General features: G+C 46.1%; 1 protein-coding gene across 2 annotated transcripts in view; it reads right to left on the reverse strand.

The window, feature by feature from the left end:
- The window catches only part of micall2a (mical-like 2a), a 73981-nt gene that overhangs the window by 8261 nt on the left and 45771 nt on the right, over positions 1 to 19949 (reverse strand). For both annotated transcript variants that reach the window (XM_078418502.1, XM_078418501.1), the window contains exons 9-12: positions 8521 to 9032; positions 3609 to 3697; positions 1328 to 1454; positions 106 to 196 (exon numbers count right to left, since the gene is read on the reverse strand). In XM_078418502.1, coding sequence (XP_078274628.1) covers positions 106 to 196; positions 1328 to 1454; positions 3609 to 3697; positions 8521 to 9032 — 819 coding nt within the window. The remainder of the gene's footprint in view (positions 1 to 105; positions 197 to 1327; positions 1455 to 3608; positions 3698 to 8520; positions 9033 to 19949) is intronic.

Raw genomic sequence — 19949 nt, forward strand, 5'->3', positions numbered from 1 at the left:
GAGAGTGAGGCGGGGGGTGGGACTTGGAGGAGAGGGGCTTGGTGAGGGGGAAGGTCAGAAACCATGTTGTCTTGTCTCGCTCCATCCTGCTCAGATTGTACTTACATGTAAACGAGTTCAGACTCCCTCCTAATCAGCAGCTGCTTCTCATGGATCAGCTTGAACCAGTCCACCATCAACTCATCTTCTCTGTCATCTATATATTTTTTAATGTAAAGACAAGAAATGCTGAGTGTTTTTTTTTTTTTTTTAAGTAGGAGAGTTGAAAACCAGCATCCTGCAATGCTCAGAGAATGTAGTGTTCCTACTCTGACTGAGCCTTTCTCAATTATGGTTGCCAGCCAATAAATCAAACCGAGAGGCCAGAAAATGCCAGCTGCCCCACATTCATAGTGTTGAAGCATGAAATGCAAGGAATCAGAACACTTTTCTCTACCAGCCTCCATTTTTCAGGCCAGAAAGCCTTAGCATCAGGTGAGAGTTGGACTGTAGTGGAACGGCCATTTTGAGAGCGGCTGCTTTGAGGTCAAAGTGCTGCTGGTAGGTCAAAGTGCAGGCTTTGGTGGATACACTGTTTCGGTGAAGGTAAGGTTTTTTAACATTTACATCTCCTTAAGTCAGCTAGATTTATTTTAAGTGTGCATTAATGGGCCGGTTATCCCAGTCATTGGATTAGTATGCTCCTCCTGTCAGATGTGGCACATCAGGGAGCAGTCTTGTGTCCCTGATACACATGTCTGCCAGAATTGTGTCCAGCTGCAGCTCCTCCATAGCCTCCACATCTCGTGGATCGGCTGGAGCAGACGACCAGCCTGAGAATCATACAGGAGGCAGAGAGAGCTATAGAAAGTTTCAGGGAAGTGGTCACACCAAAGGTTTAGAGGTTATTACTTTACTTAAGTATTCACTGTGGAGAAGGACATGGAGGATAATGAGACCGGTGTAAGGTATGCAAATCTGCTAGCTTTTGGAAATGATTCTTAGTGATACAATTTACTCACATTTGGAAGAGAATAGGCTAAATAGAGACATTCAGCATCGATTTGTCCTGAGCAGGACATGTCTTATAAACTTGATTGAGTTTTTATTTGTAGAGGTGATTGATACGGGTAAAGTAGTGGATGTTGTCAACTTGGTCACACAAAATCTGTGGGAGTTCCGGACATTGAACAAGGCTGTCATAGGGTTCAGTAGAATATAGATCAGTAAGGGAATTCACTGCCATTCCTAGCCAAAGGTTGCAGCTCTGAACATCTCCACTGTCAGGCCCTTCCCTCCAACCCATCGCCCTCCCCGGCCAGACCCAGTGCGTCACACCATCACACACCTCCTTCGCAGCCCCGCAACTGAGGCTCCAACTCCACCCCCTTCTGTTCCAGTGCGTCCAGCTCTTTCCCAAGACTCCGTAATTCCATCTGAATCTCCTCCTCCGGTATGCGGTGTTTGGATGAGGCCTGCGACAAAAGACGTGGAGTATAGTTGGAATTCAAGCAGGGCAACAGGCAAAAGGGTCTCGACCCGAAACGTCACCCATTCCTTCTCTCCCGAGATGCTGCCTGACCTGCTGAGTTACTCCAGCATTTTGTGAATAAATAGGCAAACAGAACCCTCAGATATGAGAGCCTTGAACTTGGGAATTGGTGCACATCCACCTTGTCTCATGAGACAGAGCCAGTGCATTCAAGACCGACTCCAGAGAATGGAACAGAAGATTCCAGTCCGACACCTTCAGTGCAGTATTCAAAAACTATCCCTTGGTGCCACAGAGACTGCAGATGCTGGAATCTAGAGCAATTGTCGATGTTTTGGGTAGGCTTTAGACCTGTTTCAGGGTCTAAATAAGCACACACAAATACGGTGTCACACATATCCATACATACATATATACTCACTTGTGTAGCCATGATCATCCATCCACACACAAAAATAACAACACCCAACTAGGAACACATCCATCCACACGCCAATCCACAAATCCACCCGCCTACACTGCAAGGCCATCCAATACAACCAAGCATGCTCACTTGCACTTTTGCACATTTCTCTACATCTACACCAATGCACACTTACCTATCTACATAGGAAGTGTAGGAAAATAACTGCAGATGCTGGCACAAATCGAAGGTATTTATTCACAAAATGCTGGAGTAACTCAGCAGGTCAGGCAGCATCTCAGGAGAGAAGGAATGGGTGACATTTCGGGTCGAGACCCTTCTTCAGACTGATTGCAGGGGGGCGGGACAAAGGAAGAGTATAGGTGGAGGCAGGAAGATAGAAGGAGAACTGGGAAGGGGAAGAGAGGGACAGAGGAACTATCTAAAGTTGGAGAAGTCAATGTTCATACCGCTGGGCTGCAAGCTGCCCAAGCAAAATATGAGGTGCTGTTCCTCCAATTTCCGGTGGGCCTCACTATGGCACTGGAGGAGGCCCATGACAGAAAGGTCAGACTGGGAGTGAGAGGGGGAGTTGAAGTGCTCAGCCTCCGGGAGATCAGGTTGGTTAAGGTGGACTGAGCGAAGGTGTTGAGCGAAACGATCGCCGAGCCTGCGTTTGGTCTCGCCGATGTAAAGAAGTTGACATCTAGAGCAGTGGATACAATACATGATGTTGGAGGAGGTGCAGGTCTACCCAAACCACCCCATCCTCGGGCACTTTCCTCTGCAACCGCAAGAGATGCAACACCTGTCCCTTTACCTTCCCCTCATCTTCATCCAAGGACCCAAACAGTCTTTCCAGGTGAGACAAAGGTTCACCTGCACTTCCTCCAACCTCATCTATTGTATCCGCTGCTCTAGATGTCAACTTCTTTACATCGGCAAAACCAAACGCAGGCTCGGAGATCGTTTCGCTCATCACCTTCACTCAGTCCGCCTTAACCAACCCAATCTCCCGGTGGCCGATCACTTCAACTCCCCCTCTCACTGCCAGTCTGACCTTTCTGTCATGGGCCTCCTCCAGTGCCATAGTGAGGCCCACCGGAAATTGGAGGAACAGCACCTCATATTTCGCTTGGCCAGCTTGCAGCCCAGCGGTATGAACATTGACTTCTCCAACTTTAGATAGTTCCTCTGTCCCTCTCTTCCCCTCCCCATTCCCAGTTCTCCCTCTATCTTCCTGTCTCCACCTATATTCTTCCTTTGTCCTGCCCCCCTGACATCAGTCTGAAGAAGGGTTTCGGCCCGAAACATCACCCATTCCTTCTCTCCTGAGATGCTGCCTGACCTGCTGAGTTACTCCAGCATTTTGTGAATAAATACCTACATAGGAATATACACACGCACTCATTCAAACATAATACACACAGCCAACACACACCACACACACGCATCACAAAACACACAATGCACAGACGCCCAAACACGTATTTACACCCAAGTTCTACATACACACACAAATGTGCACACACGTACACATAGGAACACATGCATATACAAGCAGCCCACTCACTAACAGGCCAGCACGTTCAGTACAAATGTAAGGCTGTGGATGTTAAACAGCAGATTTGTCTATGTCTGCAGTCTCTGCTGGCATCACCTGTACCTCATTTTGCTACTATTACTCTTTACACCCTTTCCTCACTTTGCCTCCTCTCACTTTCCATTGCTCACCTCTTCTGAAGGTGCAGTGGATTTGACCGGGTCTTTGCTCTCCTTGTCATTCTCAGCCGTGTAAATATCCTTTAAAAATTCCTCTCTTGCTGCAAAATAAAAGCAACATACAAATCACACAACTCATTTAGTCACCGATGGTTGAGCGTGTTTAGGGCACATGACAAAGTGAATGAGAACGCGGCAACCAATCATCAACTTCAACATTTACTAGAAATGTATTCCATTGAATGTTTTTTTTCTGGGCCTAGATGGAATGTAGCAAAGTGTGGAGTGGTGCATTTTGGTAGAAGGAATATAGGCGTTGACAATTTTCTGAAATGGGGAGAAAATCCAGAAATCAGAGGTGCAAAGGGACTTGGGAGTGCTGGTGCAGGATTCCCAAAAAGTTAATTTGCAAGTGGAATCGGCAGTAAAGAAGGCAAACGCAATGCTACCATTTATTTCAAGAGGGCTAGAATACAAAAACAGGGATGTAATGCTGAGGCTCTATAAGGCGCTGGTCAGGCCGCATTTGGAGTATTGAGAGCAATTTTGGGCACTATATCTGAGGAAGGATGTGCTGGCACCGACCGGAGAGGGTCCAGTGGAGGTTTACAAAAATGATCCGAGGAATGAGTAGGTTAACATATGAGCGTTTGTCAGCACTGGGCCTGCACTTGCTGGAGTTTAAGAAGAATGAGGGGGGACCTCATTGAAACCGACCAAAACGTGGAAGGCTTGGATGGAGTGGATGTGGAGAGAATGTTTCCACTAGTGAGAGAGTCTAGGTCTAGAGGTCACAGCCTCAGAATTAAAGGACATTCCTTTAGGAAGGAGATGAGCAGGAATTCCTTTAGTCAGTGTGTGGTGAATCTGTGGAATTATTTGCCATAGAAGGCTGTGGAGGCCGTCATTGGTTATTTTTAAGGCAGAGATAGATAGATTCTTGATTAGTACAGATGTCAGGGGTTATGGGGGAAAAGGCGGGAGAATGGGTTAGGAGGGAAAGATAGATCAGCCGTGATTGAATGATGGAGTAGACTTGATGGGCCGAATGGCTTAATTCTGCACCCATCACTTTCACCTTTGCAACACTGAACATTCCTACAGGTGTCATTGAGCTGTTGGAGGTGCAGTCTTACCAATAGGATGCTAAAATTGCCCTGCTATTGAGGGCGTGCAGCGTAGGTTTACTAGGTTAATTCCCGGAATGGCGGGACTGTCATATGTTGAAACACTGGAGCGACTAGGTTTGTATACACTGGAATTTAGAAGGATGAGAGGGGATCTTATCGAAACGTATAAGATTATTAAGGGGTTGGACATGTTAGAGGCAGGAAACATGTTCCCAATGTTGGGGAAGTCCAGAACCAGGGGCCACAGTTTAAGAATAAGAGGTAGGCCATTTAGAACAGCGATGAGGAAAACATTTTTTAGTCAGAGTTGTGAATCTGTGGAATTCTCTGCCTTAGAAGGCAGTGGAGGCCAATTCTCTGAATACATTCAAGAGAGAGCTAGATAGAGCTCGTAAGGATAGCGGAGTCAGGGGGTATGGGGAGAAGGCAGGAACGGGGTACTGATTGAGAATGATCAGCCATGATCACATTGAATGGCGGTGCTGGCTCGAAGGGCCGAATGGCCTACTCCTGCACCTATTGTCTATTGTCCATAAAATGGGGCTCCATCTGTACCCCGAGACGATGGGAAGGTTGACTATTTTGTAAAGCAGGAGACATGTCCCAACGTGTATTTTCCACACATGTCAGGTGATGATTCAGTCATCTTGGAGAATGTGATTTAGCTGAAGTTCAAAGGCGAGAGTGAACACAAGGTACAAGACCTATGCACCGCAAAACCAGCTCAACCACAGTTTACATTGAAATCAGTCACTATCCTGGTACACGTGATGATAATAAACCAATGCCATTACAAATGCTCCCATTGTGATGGGAATCACCCATGTGAGTCAACATTTCTAGTGCGGCCTCATGTGGAAGTGGTGTAGGTTGGCTGAGCACATTATTGTCACCTCTGCTCCCACACCCTGGTTCATTGTTTAGTCATTCACCACAGCACTGTCTGTGGGAACGTTCCAGGAGGAAATTGGATTCACTCCATCACAAAGCTCTGTGTATCGTCTTGCACGTTTCTCACTTGTTGACACTTGTTGCTTGTCACATACATTAATAACTTAGATCTGAACATGGCAGGCATGACTAGTAAGTGGGCAGGTGATATGATAATTGGTCATGTCGTTGTTAGTGAAGTTAGTCTTTGGCTATTGGATGATGGTGGAAAGCTAGGCAGGGCAACGGCGGTAGGAATTTTATTTTGTTGATTATGAGGAATTGCATTTTAGGAGGGCTAATGAGGTTATGGAATATATCACGAATGGGAGGGCACTATGAAGTAACGAGGAAGGAACTGCTTGAGCTTTGTGTGTTAGTCCAAAGATCACTGACGGGTGTCAACGTAGGTAGATAGGGTGGTGAAGAAAGCTTACAAGATGCTCACCTTCAGTAGTTAGAGCACGGAGTATAAGATCAGGGAAGTCTTGGTATAGCTTTATGAAACATTGGTTCGGCCACATTTGTGCAATTCTGGTCATGCACTACAGGAAGGACATGATTAAGCTGGAGAGAGTGCACAGATGATTCATCAGGACGTTGCCTGCAATAAAGTGCTTCAGTTATGAGAATGGACTGGGTTTGTTTTCATGGAGCAGAGGAGGCTGACAGGGGACCTGATAGAGGTATACAAAATTATTTTAAGCATAGACATGGTAGATAGGAAGGAACTTTTTCCCATAATGGAAGTGTCTGAGACCAGAGGGCATAGGGTTAAGCTAAGGAATAATCGGTATAGAGGGTGCCTGGTATAGTCATGGTGGGCCGAAAGGTCTGTTTTTGTGCTATATGGCTCCAGAAGGGATTTCATCTCTCAAGGTTCTGCTGGCCCTCTGAGCAATCTGATAAATCCCATTCCACAACATATTTCCCCGTTAAATGTCCATTGTCTCTCCAACCTTTCACGATTCTCGTCCCACCCACCGACATATTCAGAACAGTTGATGATGGCCAATTAAACAGCCAACCTGCACATCTGTGGGTTGCGGCAGGAAACGAGTACCCCGGGAAAACCACACGGTCACGGAGGAGAAAGAACAAACTCCACACAGACAGCACTCAAGGTCAAGATTGAACCTGGGTCTTTGAACATGTGAGGCACTACCCCCTGCTCCACCGTGCTGCCTGAATTCTTGAATGGTCTTCAACCTAGTAATAATCGCCAACTTAAGTGCTTTTTACCACCTCGTTCAGAGGAATCAGAGGCATCTCTGGCTTTCACATGTAAAAGTGACGCCATTTATTTTTCCATTAATGGCAGGACCCCACCCGAGTGGGGTTGCTGCAACCTTTTTGACGAACCGGAATGTGCAATACATGCTGCATATCTGCACATGCGATGAAAGCAGGATCGTTACGGTATCCCACACTGATCTTGACTCACACCAACATTGGGGCAGGCCCCCAACTCCAAAGGGGCCCCTGCTTCCCATCACTGTGGCTCCAGCCGCTGGATTTCCATCCCCTGGATTTCCATCCCCTGGATTTCCATCCCACAGATCTTGGACTTCTTTTGCTAATGTGACACATAAAAGGCTGGTGCGCAAGTTAAGAACTTGGGAACCTGCTGCTCATATCGAAGGCTAAGAGTCCGTGTAAATGGGTCTTTTTCAGCTCGGCTGGATGTAACCCTTGAAATCTCTCAAGGATCAGTTCTTGGCCCCCAATTATTTATTATCAATATTAATGATTTGGAGGAAGGTCAGATGCAAGGTGCCTAAGGTTGCCAACGGCATGCAAATAGATTGGAGAGCACATCCTGACTGTGTTAAAAAAAAGATGTCACATCGTCGCTCGTGTGTCGGGTAGTGCTTGTGTACAGGGATCGCTGGTTGGTGCAGATTCCTTGGGCCGAAGGGCCTGTTTCTGTGCTGTATCTCTAAACTAAACCACCGGTGGGCGAGTCTGGAGTTACATGCAGACCAGACTCGGAGAAGGTGTCAGATTTCCCCTCATTGCAGCAGAATATTAATGAGCCAAATGATTTTTTTTTTAATGTTAACCTGGTAAATCTTTGATTGAATTTCAAAGTCCGTTGCAAATCCAGATTTATTTAATAATAAAATATAATTGAATTTAAATTCTCCAGTTGCCGTGGTGGGGATCGAACCCATATCTCCAGACCAACTATCAATCTGTCTACTAACTTAGCCACTACACCACCCCCACCACAATCCTTAAACCCATTCTTTTTGACCCGGGTCCTGCTCAGCTGTTCTCTTCCGACTCTATTAGTAGCTAATTATCAGATTTTGTTTGACAAAAATTGTTGTCAATCTGGGAAAGCTACGCCATGCTAACGGCATTATATAAACGCATGTTGTTGTGGTTGCCGAAGAAATTCACTGATACTGTGGTTTCCTTGGAAACCAAATGTTCAAATTGATTCTCATTTAACAATAGTCATAACACAAAAGCAATCAGGCCCCTGCTAATTTTCCTATAATCCAGGAGCAGAACATTGTTTTAAGTTAAATATGTAGCCTAATTATAATCGCTTAATTATATTATAAGCACCAAACGTCTTCTATTAAAACTGAACTGCATTCACTGAAAGGGGGGTTCAAGTATGAAAATTAGATTTGTTAATAACATTGCCAATGATTTTCTTATTGAAGATTAGAAGTATAGACATTTTGCTTTAGCAAAACATTATTAAAAATATCAATTTTCATGCACAGATTAGTATTGTAATTAAAATGACTTTCTATGGCCAGTTATTGCAAAATGGAAGGCGAGTTATTGCTGGGAGAATGAAGAGGTGGGGTTGCGAGCAGTGGAATTGTCTCCAGGGACACACTGACCTGTCGCTATGCTTGATTTGCCTTGGACCCAGCTCTGCTTGCCTACAGGCTCCTCTGTTCCCCGATCCAAAGCTGAACGATATCCGATCCCTGGAGTTTGAGGGCCACTTCCCGCCTTCTCAGAGGGCTTCACTCTGCTGCTGTCTTTGTCGGGGGCATTGGGAGACCAGAAGGGATCCTTAACTCCTGCCGACAGCTGTGCTCCTGGTTTGAATACTTTCTTCTGCTGTGTTGACTGGGAGGACCCAGCCTTGGGACTCGACTCCTTGCTGGGAGAGGCAGGAGATGTGGAGATTGAGACGTTACCTGGAGTTTGGAGAGAGAAAGTCACCTCCATGGTCTTCCCACCACCAGTGCTGGTGTTCCCCAGAGTTGCACCTGAAGTCCAAATGGTGCTGGTTGTGGTCTTGAGTGAGCTGGGAGTACTCAATGCATTGCCAGATTCTGCTGGCTTCTTTATGTCCCAGTTTACAGATGAACTGTGAACTTGCTTAACATCTGAGGGTCCAAGGCTAAAAAAACAGAAAATAATCATTTTCAATCTTAATTCTATTCATTCCACATAGAACAGCCCTTTATCCAATGCTCATAGGAATAACAAAAGATGCAGTCCAACATGTCTGCTCATTCATTAGTCATTAGACATTAGTTTAATATCACAGTGAAAAGCTTTTGCTGCCGACTCGTTCAATCAAATCATGGTCAATATCTAACTCACCTCCACAAACTCAAATTTTGAATGTTATATTTATTAACACCTTGGATTTACAAAGCATACTGTACATCTCCATTTTGACCAATAACGAGTCTCGCAGGTCTTTGGGGGTGAGAAATTCAAGTTTCCACTCCAACACATCAACACACAGTCTTAGAAAGATACAGAACGGAAAATAGGCTCTTCAACCCACTGAGTCCGCATCTACCATCACCATCCATTTACACATCCTACAATAGTACCATTTTATTCTCCCCACATTTCCTTCAACTCTCTCCAAATTCTACCCCTATCCCACACAATGGGAGCAATTTACTGAAGGCAATTAACCTACCAACGCGTGGGTCTTTGACGTATGGAAGGAAACCAGAGCACCCTGTGAAACTCGCAGGGACAGAGGAAGAACATGCAAACTCCACATAGACAGCATCCTAGTTTAGGATTGAACTTGGGTCTCAGCCATGTTTTAAAGAGGCTTTTCAATAGGCACATGAACATGCATGAAATGGAGAGATATGGATGATGTGCAAGCAGAAGGGATTAATTTGATTTGGCATTATGCTCAGCAGAGTCATCATGGGCTGAAAGGCCTGTTCCTGATACTGCACTTTTCTATGTTCTCCCAGGGTGGGTAATCTGAAACGAGAGAGTGTAAGTTTAGGGTGAGAGGGGAAAGATGTAAATGGAATCTGAGCAGAAAGTTTTTCACACAGAGGATGCTGAGTACATGGAGCAGGCTGCCAGAGGAGATGGGAGAGGCGAGTACACTAATAACATCTCAAAAACATTTGATCAGGTAATATGTGCAGCAGAACTTCAGAGGGATATTGTCCAAAAGCATGCAAATGGGATTAACAAAGATAGGCACTTTGGCCAGCATGGACAAGGTGGGCCGAATGGTCTTTTTCCATGTTGCATAACACAAGAAATATATAAATCAGCATGCCCAAAATAGGTATTAAGCCCAAAATAGGGAAACCTATTCAATCAAATTATGGTCAATATGGATCTCAACCCACTGGGGTATTTTTGAATGTTGTTATAATATAGTATGACATTAAACCCAGAGATCCTGGATTTGGTGTAACCTCTAGTTGCTACCGACTGAAAATAAATGACTTGCCAACAGTCTGGCTGCAGCAACAGGTCACGTTGTAAGAGCATTGGGAAAGCTGCCACCACGAGGAAAACTGCCACCGAGAGGAAAATAAGGAAGAACAGTTAACATTGTTGGCTTGAAACTGGAAATGCTTGAAAGCAGCATCGGCAGTGGACCAATGTGACTCAGCTCGTTCTGAGCCTGCAGGCTGTCCACTTCACTGTAGAGTGCCAGGTATTGTTGAGCTAGGAAGTGCTATCCTCTCTCAGGGTGCCAGCACCTCTCGGCAGCAGGCATATGAAATAACAGTAAGCGATACGTCTAGAGGGCTTCACCGCGGAATCATTCGTTCCTATCATCCATCTTGTAATCAGGGCCGTCTTAATGCATGGGCCTGATGGGCACTTGCCCGGGGGCCCACGAGCATAGGGGCCCCATGCAGATTTGTGTATGTTAAGTGACTTGCAATAAATAAATACTACTTTAAAAATGTAGGTTCAATAAGTGCTTTTTTCGCAACATTTTCCATCCCTAAGTGCTTCTCACAGCGATCTGTAAGTGCTTTTCGCAACAATGTAGCACCCTAAGTCCATCGCTAAGTGCTTTTCGGTAAGTGCTTTTCGCCGGCATGACAGGGGGGGGGGCTGGTAGGGAAAGGGGGGTGGGGAGGGTAACGGTAGGGACCCCAGTACACTGCTTTGCCCGAGGGCCCATAATGCTGTAAAAACGGCCCTGCTTGTAATTATACACCACCATCAACCCCCAGTCCTGGGTTGAAGGACTTTGTGGGGGAAGAGAGATTTTATAGGCGTGGCTTGTCTTCCTCAGAGTGACGGTGGCGGGGTGAGGGTGAGGGGTGAGTCCAATGACAGCCTCACCAGCTCTCCGCCCGAGAGAACTCTGAAGGTTCAGTATCCTCTGGGAGATTAATAATCTCCACGTTCAACCCTAAATGGCCTGCTCCTTACTCTTGAGACCGTAAAGGCATAAAAGAATATAGTTGACAGAATTCAGAGTAACAACCTGCTGGGGGAATTCAACAGGTCAAGCAGCTTCTGTGGAGGGAGAAGATTTTGTCGACATTTGGCAGCGAGACCCTGCATCAATGCTGAGAGTAGAGAGCGAAGGCGCCAATACAAAGAGGAGGGTGGGAGCAGTGGGTCAGGGGAATGACAGGTGGAGGCAGAAAACAAAACATGGTGCTATTTGCCTTTTTGGTTGTCCGCCTCCACCTGTCAGACAGCTGATTCCACCCCTCCACTTCCCCACCTTGCTCCCTCCACCCATTACCTTTCACCCCTCCTTGGTCCACAATCACCTGCCATCTCCTCTCTCACCACTCTGCAGCTCTTCTATATATTGGCTATCTTCCCTCTGAAATTGTGACCCCTGGTTCTCCCCCCTTCATCCCTCCTCTCAAGCCCTGCAAGAATTTTGTACGTCGATCGCTGATTTTCCGGCACCCTTGGTTCCAGAGCCTCGCCGGGTCATCTGTTTTTGCCGGGCCGATGGGTTTCGCAGCCTACGAGAGGAGTCGAACGCCTAGGCCGCCAACATACTGGCCCGCAAAGTGGGCCTCGGAAGTCGGCTATGGGAACAGATCTGCCAGCTCCGGCCGGGCCGGAGTTCCAGGCCCCCAGTCGCAAGGAGCAAATTCGATTCGCGGAATCAGCCGCAGAAGTCCAGTTGAGGTCGAGATCAGCCGCCTCATCCGGCCTGGATGTCACATTTTCATGGTGATTTATTCCCTCTCTATCCCTCCCCCACCCAAGTCACACTAGCTTCTTTTTTCCACCTAATAAACAGCTAACAATGGCCTGTTTCCGTTACTACTTTGCATATCTTTCATTCATTGTTCTTTATCTCTCTACATAATCGTCTATATGTCTTGTTTCCCTTATCCCTAAGCAGTCTGAAGGAGGATCTCGACCAGAAACATCACCCATTCCTTCTCCCCAGAGATGCTGAGTTACTTCAGCTGTTTGTGTCTATCTTCGCTTTAAACCAGCATCTGCAGTTCCTTCCTGCACACTTTCCGTGCCCACGTCCAGGAAGGAATCCAAGTGCGCCCTTGTAATTTTGTCCTGATTCAAGGTAGTGGACCTGTACCTTTCAATTGGTTCATCTCTCAGTTTTCTAAGTTGGTGGGGATACGGGCCGAGCCCACTCACCCTCTCCGCATACAGAGGCTGATAATCGCAGCACTTTTACCCCAGGGATCCAGATCGAAACTGTTCACTGACTCTTCTGGATTTGCCTAGAATTCCTTATAACTGCATTTACTGGCAATGAAGTTATCACTAATTAGCCTTCCATAAGATTAGGATAAGGTGGACTTGATCTGGTCGGGAAGATCAGGAAGAGTGCCTCTCCGTTGGATTTGCACCCTTGCATTGTTGCCCATGGCAAGACATATAGGTTGGTGGTGTGGCATATAGGTATGGCACCTCCAGTGCCATAGTGAGGCCCACCGGAAATTGGAGAAACAGCACCTCATATTTCGCCTGGGCAGCTTGCAGCCCAGTGGTATGAACATCGACCTCCAACTTTAGAGAGTTCCTCTGTCCCTCTCTTCCCCAGATCTCCCTCTATCTTCCTGTCTCCACCTATATCCTTCCTTTGTCCCGCCCCCTTGACATCAGTCTGAAGAAGGGTCTCGACCCGAAACGTCACCCATTCCTTCTCCCCTGAGATGCTGCCTGACCTGCTGAGTTACTCCAGCATTTTGTGAATAAATACCTTCGATTTGTACCAGCATCTGCAGTTATTTTCTTATACTACTTCTACTAGTTCTTATTTTCTTATACTACTAGGCTGGTGGTGAGGTGGGTCCATGAAGGTATTGGTGGCAATAGGTGTACAGTCATAATCCCCTCTATTCTTGGGAGTCCAAAGGCATGCCTGCCCTCCCCACATGCCTGCCCCATAGTTGCAGCAAGTGGAGCACATCCCCAGGACTGCCACCGAGTCTCCAACGGACGGCAAAGGCAGAATAAGTCGAGGAGTGAGGTTCAACTCAGGGGGAAAAGTCAGACATGCTTTTGAAGCCTCCCGATTACCCCTGGCATCCTCCTCTCGGCAACGGAGCACAAACAAAGAGGGAACTGTGCGAAAGCCCTTCACCCATTACAGCTGCAAAGAACGGAATGCCATGGCAACGTTTCCATGCTAGTATCCACTGTGCTTCCAACACAAGAAAACGTGACCCTATTCCTGCTGTAAACAATCCACGAGGGCATACACATCAAGGAACATGATTCAGAAACACAAAAGACTGCAATGCTGGAATCTTCAACAATAAACAAACTGCTGGAGGAACTCAGCCGGTCTGGCATAAACTGTGGAGTGAAATGGACAGTCAATGGTTTGGGTTGGGACTCTTAGAGTCATACAGCATGTTTGCAGGCCCTTCGGCCCAACTCGTTCATGTTGACCAAGATATATGCTCGTCAGATTGTCTGTCTTTGACCAATATTCCTCTCAACCTTTCCCATCTATATTCCCGACCTAATATATTTTAAATTTTGATATTGTACCTTCCTCTTTGTGAAAACGTTGCCCCACAAGCTCCTATTAAATCTTTCCCTTATCTCTTTATTAAATCTGTCTCTTCTCACCTCAACATTTCCCCCTCTCACCCTGTTAGATTTTACCCCCATCACCACCATCTTTCCCCTCTCAACCCCCTTACCGGTAGAGTTGCTGCCTTACAACACCAGGGACCCGAGTTCGATCCTGACTACAGGTGCTGTCTGTATGGAGTTTGTACGTTCTCCGCGTGACCTATGTGGGTTTTTTTTTGTTTAGTTTATGGATACAACGCGCACACAGGCCCTTCGGCCCACCAAGTCTCCACCGACCAGCAATCCCCGCACATTGACACAAGCTACACACACTAAGGACAATTTACACTTATACCAAGTATACAAACCCAAGCCAATTAACCTACAAACCTGTATGTCTTTGGAGTGTGGGAGGAAACCAAAGATCTTGGAGAAAACCCACGCAGTCACGGGGAGAACGTACAAACTACGTACAGACAGCACCAGTAGTTGGGATCGAACCCGGGTCTCCGGCGATGCAAGTACTATAAGGCAGCAACTCTACCGCTGCGCCACCGTTCCACCCGTTTTCTCCAATTTCCTCCTACACTCCAAAGACGCACAGGTTTGTAGGTTACTTAGCTTGGTATAATTGTAAAATGTCCCTCGTGTGCGTAGGACAGTATTAGTGTATGGGCATCGCTGGTCAGTATGGACTCAGTGGGCCGAAAGGCCAGTTCCCGCACAGTACCTTCTATAAAACTAAAACTAAAAACTTGATCACGTCACCTGTCCGTTTCCCTCCATAAATGTTACCTGACCTGCCAACTCCCCCCAGCAGTTTGTGTTTTGCAAAATGACACGACTCCATTGGCATCCAGTGCACCAGTGATCTTGTGTGCAGTCGTAAGTACAGTCACCACAAGTGTCCAATTCAATCTCCCGTATGGGGTCATTTGCACAGTGAAAACGTGACACTTGCAAACAGAGTGCAGTACTCAAACTTACAGCAGTACAGATGCAGCTTGGCCAAGATGCAGCTTAAATCCATAAATACTCTATCACCCTGTACTGAAGAGTTTGCAGTTCATGAAGGGAATTGAGCTCTTCTTTGCAACTGCATCAGTCGTCTGAAGCCAATGTTAGGATCAAAATGTCAACCAGTATATCGGTGTTCAATGTTCAAACTGACGCTGACTATAAGTTACACAGAACAATTACACATCAGTGAGGATCTCTCAGGGAATGTTATAAGTTAATGGCAGAAGAACAGTTCAGCATAAAGCTCTAATTCACCAGATGCTTTTCAATTGCTCTATCAGATTTAGCACTCGTTCAGCTGCAGCGATCAGCTGGGAGTCCATCCAAATGGTGTTGAGGTTGAACGCCAGGCACTACTCACAGGGTCTCACTCACTGGGTGTCGAAACCCTTGAGGTTCAACCCCTCCACCAGACTGACACATCATACATGGGGTAGAGGTTGGATGGGCATCAATTGCTGCTTAGTTTTCTTCGTGAGTGGTTAAAGAAAGCGTGGGATGGAGCTATTGTCCCTTGACTTACAGTTGATGTGTAATTTATGGCCGTCAAACTTGCTCTGTATTGTGTGGCTTTCCCGGTCTCGGAGAGAACCAGGAGTCACTCGGGGAGGGAGGAGTTAATGGTGGCTCTCAAGAGCCCATTTCTGAGCTCCGCTGTAGCAAACTTCGGCCTTGTGCGTGGCCCATGTCCTTGCACCCTTCCACGCACAATGAAGAGAGCTTCCCCCTTCTATTCTCTGGAACAAAGGGAGTCAACTCTTCCAGGCAGTTGGGTGTAGCTGGGTCGTGGTGTGGTTGGAGAGCAGGGCCTGGCCTGGTATGAAGTGGGAGAGCATGAGATTGCAATTGAGTGGTGGCTGCAGATTAGTGGGTAGGATCAGGACAAAGGTCAGCGTTGGAGGCAGATAGCCTTCAATGGACCAGCGCTGTGTCAGTTAATTATAAAAGGGTGTTTGAAGATGAAGAGAACAGAGTTGGTGCTCCTAAATAGTAGAGCAACAATGATCCCAGCTTCTGTCAGCCAGATTCCCTGTAACCAGCATCTCAAAATCACTGGCAGGTTGCCACCAACAGTTTCCTGCTCAATCCTCCACATCCATTGGAAGGATAAGTGAACGGACAACAGTGTCCTCTCCCAGGCCAACATCCCCAGCACCAAAGATCTGGTGACATTAGGTCAGTCACATCAGGTGGGCCTTGCCATTCACATGCTTGAGAGAAATGGGGGCGAGTTCAGAGGCACAGGGATGAGAGCGGGGGGGGCTAGGAAAATGGTTGGGGGAGGGGGTGGGGAGCAAGATGAGCGGGAAAGGTGGGGGGGGGGGGGAGCACAGGGTTGGCAAGTTACCTAAAATTGGAGAAGCGGAATAGGAGGTGCTGCTCATCCAGTTTGTGTGTGGCCTCTCTCTGGCAATGGATGAGGCTCGGGATTGTTGGCTCGTTTTTGGAACTCTCTTCCTCAATGAATGCAGAGGCATGGAATATTTTTAAGACAAAGGTTGAAGCATTCTGAATGAGCAACGCAGAGCTGAGGTTACAATTAGATCAGCCATAATCTTATTGAATGGGGTTGCAGGCATTAAGTTAGGCCTAACCTTGTACCGAAGTTGTATATTCGGATGTAGAGGGCCGCCCATCCAAACCTATCACTGCTTGTTTTCCGAGATCAACAGCTAATTACAAATTAGATTTATTCAGCATTGGACATGTTTACAACCTTCGGATCTTTCTTCTGTACCAAACAACCGCTTCTCTATCAACTTAAAGCCACACAAATTAAAGTCATAATTGAAGGCATCAGCAACATCATTATCCTCTGTAACCCTTCGATTGTCATTCAACAACTTCAAAAATTAAACTTGTCGCCATGACTTATTCATCTAAAGAACTTCAAAAACAAGCCCAAAATGCTTTTTTTCCTAATAACGAATCTACAAAGCTTTACTATGTTCTCAGAGCACGTTGGAAATTTTCTCTTTACTGGCTGTGTGAAAGAGATTCCGAGCTTTGCAATTCAATCGTGGTCTTTGTTCACGGCCCCATTCTCATTGAACCCACTTTACATCAAAGTAAGTGTGGGAGGGAATAAATGTAGTCAATAAATTAGCCAGGAGTCATAACAAGGCTACTAACAGATGCAGCCAAACACAAGCCTCTCTGGGTAAGCTCTCACATCATTCCCCTACTGAGCTGACTGCTTATGAACAGGAGCCAATACTCCCCACCATAGGGAAGATAATGAACAAGGAGAAAAAGATTTGCATTTACATTGCTGCTTTTACATTTCTGGACATTTCAAAAACGTTACAGCCCATGAAGTACTTTTGAAATGCCATTACTATGACACTGTAAGAAATACTTTTGACAAGCTCTCACAACCCATAAAATTGTAGATGATCAGATATATGGCTTTTACATGATACTGATCGAGATAAACATGGCTCTCCTGACTGAGCTGGTTTCAGGAGAGATAATGGTAGAGAGGGCTGTACTTCTACAGAGACCTTTGTGATTCTGGACGCGTGTTTTATACCAAAGTTGTACAACTGAAGTGAAATCAGAGTAATCGTGTCGAAAACATAATTAATCCACATGGAGTGTAGTTATATAAGGCTTTAAGCTGACACCAAACTGCCTCAGAATGAGATCAGAAGTAATGTTCCCACAATGCAAATACGAAAGCAAGCCCATCAGAAGCACGAATGCAATAATGTATGGAGAACTTCGACAAAGACGTACAGGTATGTAGGTTAATTGGCTGGGTAAATGTAAAAATTGTCCCTAGTGGGTGTAGGATAGTGTTAATGTACGGGGATCGCTGGGCGGCACGGACTTGGAGGGCCGAAAAGGCCTGTTTCCGGCTGTATATATATGATATGATATGATGATATGATAAGGTTCTTGAAATAATTGATCCTGTCAATCAGAATTATTTCACTGTTGAAATGAATGATTAGTTAATTAATCAGTCATTGGCGATGCTATTTAGGGTAGCAATAGAAGCTGCCCACTGGAAGATATCAGGTTCTGTGCAACCCCCTGTCAGCCAGGCCCTAAGTGAAATGTCTTCCTTAAAGAACCCATCTGAAGAAGGGTCTCAACCCGAAACGTCACCCATTCCTTCTCTCCAGAGATGCTGCCTGTCCCGATGAGTTACTCCAGCTTTTTGTGTCTATGCTCCTTAAAGGAGGCAGTTCCAACAGTGAAGCACTCTCTCGGTGCTGCTTGAACACCTGCTGGAGCTGGGACTGGTGCCACATTGTTGCTGACTCCCAGGCAACTGGTTTTGTGCCGGAAGATAGAGAAGAAAAAAAATCATTGTTTTCATCACACTCCCTATTCAACAGGAAGACACAAAAACGTGACAACTGAAATTAGAACTCAATTACTCACTCCCTTTCCCAATTCATGGAAAGGAAATGGTGACCGGATTCTTTTCCTGTCCCAGTCTGGATCCAGCTCATTCACACCTTCCAATCTCCAGCTGTCAGCTGTATTGAGGATAAGGTGGTTGACTCGCTAGTCACACGCAGTACTTTACAAGACAAAGACTGAGGATTAAATTCTCTGAGGCAACTTAATTCAGCAACCGTCCTCTCTGCTTCCTGGAGCCCGTTCCAAAATGCCCACAACATCCCTTTCTGTTGATTTCATCAATTAAAATTAATGGCAAATGTCAGCAAATGTGACCCCCCTTGTGTTGAAACAATGGAAATCTCCTTTTAACTGGAAATATATTTGAAACCACAAGAATTTCTCCATCTATTGCCCGTCAGAAAGCCATTTGGTAATTGATAATCTAATTTTATTGTGTTCCTTCATAATAATCAGAATGTTAGTGTTAGACAGAGACCGTTCACATAATTAAAATGTTGTGGTGACACCTGGTGGCAACCCAAGGGCAGAACGAACCATCGGCGCTAGAGGGGGGCGTCTCGGTGTGGGAGCACTAGCCACGGGGTCGGTACCCGAGTTGGTATTTAAGGCCGGGCAACGCCCGTGACCAGGGTGGAGTAGGGAGCTGTAATGGAGAGAATAAACACGTCTACTGCACGCAACTCGTGTCCGATTAGTTTTTGGCAGGACCTCTTCTCGTCCCGCTACAATGTTAATAAACCAAAGGCACTGCGGATGAAGGAATCTCAAGTGTAAACACTCAGCAAGTCAGACAGTATCTATGGAGACATAAACAAAGTTAATGTTTCAGGTTAATGACCCTTCATCAGAACCCTGGATGTTTCCAGCTTCCTTCAGGAGTGAGTTCCATATGTTAACATTCGAGGCAAAGAAGTCTATCCTGAACTTAATCGATGTGTGAGCCCTAGTTCTTGACTCTCAGGCAAGCAGCAGAAGAGGATGTTTCCACTAGTGGGAGAGCCTAGGACTAGTGGTCATATCCCCAGAATTTAAGGACGTTCTTTTCGGAAGAAGATGAGGAAGAATTTCTTTAGTCAGAGGATGGTGAATCTGTGGAACTCTTTGCCACAGAAGGCTGTGGAGGCCGTCAGTAGATATATTTAAGGCAGAGATAGATGGATTCTTGATTAGTACAGGTGTCAGCGGTTATGGGGAAAGGCAGGAGAATTGGGTTAGGAGGGAGAGATAGATCAGCCACAATTGAATGGAGTATATTTGATGGGCCGAATGGCCTAATTCTGCTCTCATCACTCGTCATCTTATCTCGCTCTACAATCGCAAGGCAGCTGCACAGTTGCACCCTATCCACTGCCCTCCTAACCTCTGCCCTGCGAGGGGTCCATGTGGCATTTGGATACCGGCTTCTTTAGTCAGTATCTTTAACAGAACAAAATATCCCCGAGTGCTTTGAAAGCACAGGAGGGATTGTTTTCAAACTTGTATTACTGCGAGTCCAGGAGGTTTTCCACTTGTTTGAAAACATTGTTGAGAAAAACTTCCTCCAGTTGACACTTTACCAGCTGATTAACTGTCTGGCATGTTGACGACTTCCTGAATGGCAGAGTCCTCAGTCATTGCCAGGACCTAGCTGTAAAGTACAAACATACACAAAGCA

This window comes from Rhinoraja longicauda, chromosome 21, assembly GCF_053455715.1.
Source record: "Rhinoraja longicauda isolate Sanriku21f chromosome 21, sRhiLon1.1, whole genome shotgun sequence".
Taxonomy (NCBI): Eukaryota; Metazoa; Chordata; class Chondrichthyes; order Rajiformes; family Arhynchobatidae; genus Rhinoraja; species Rhinoraja longicauda.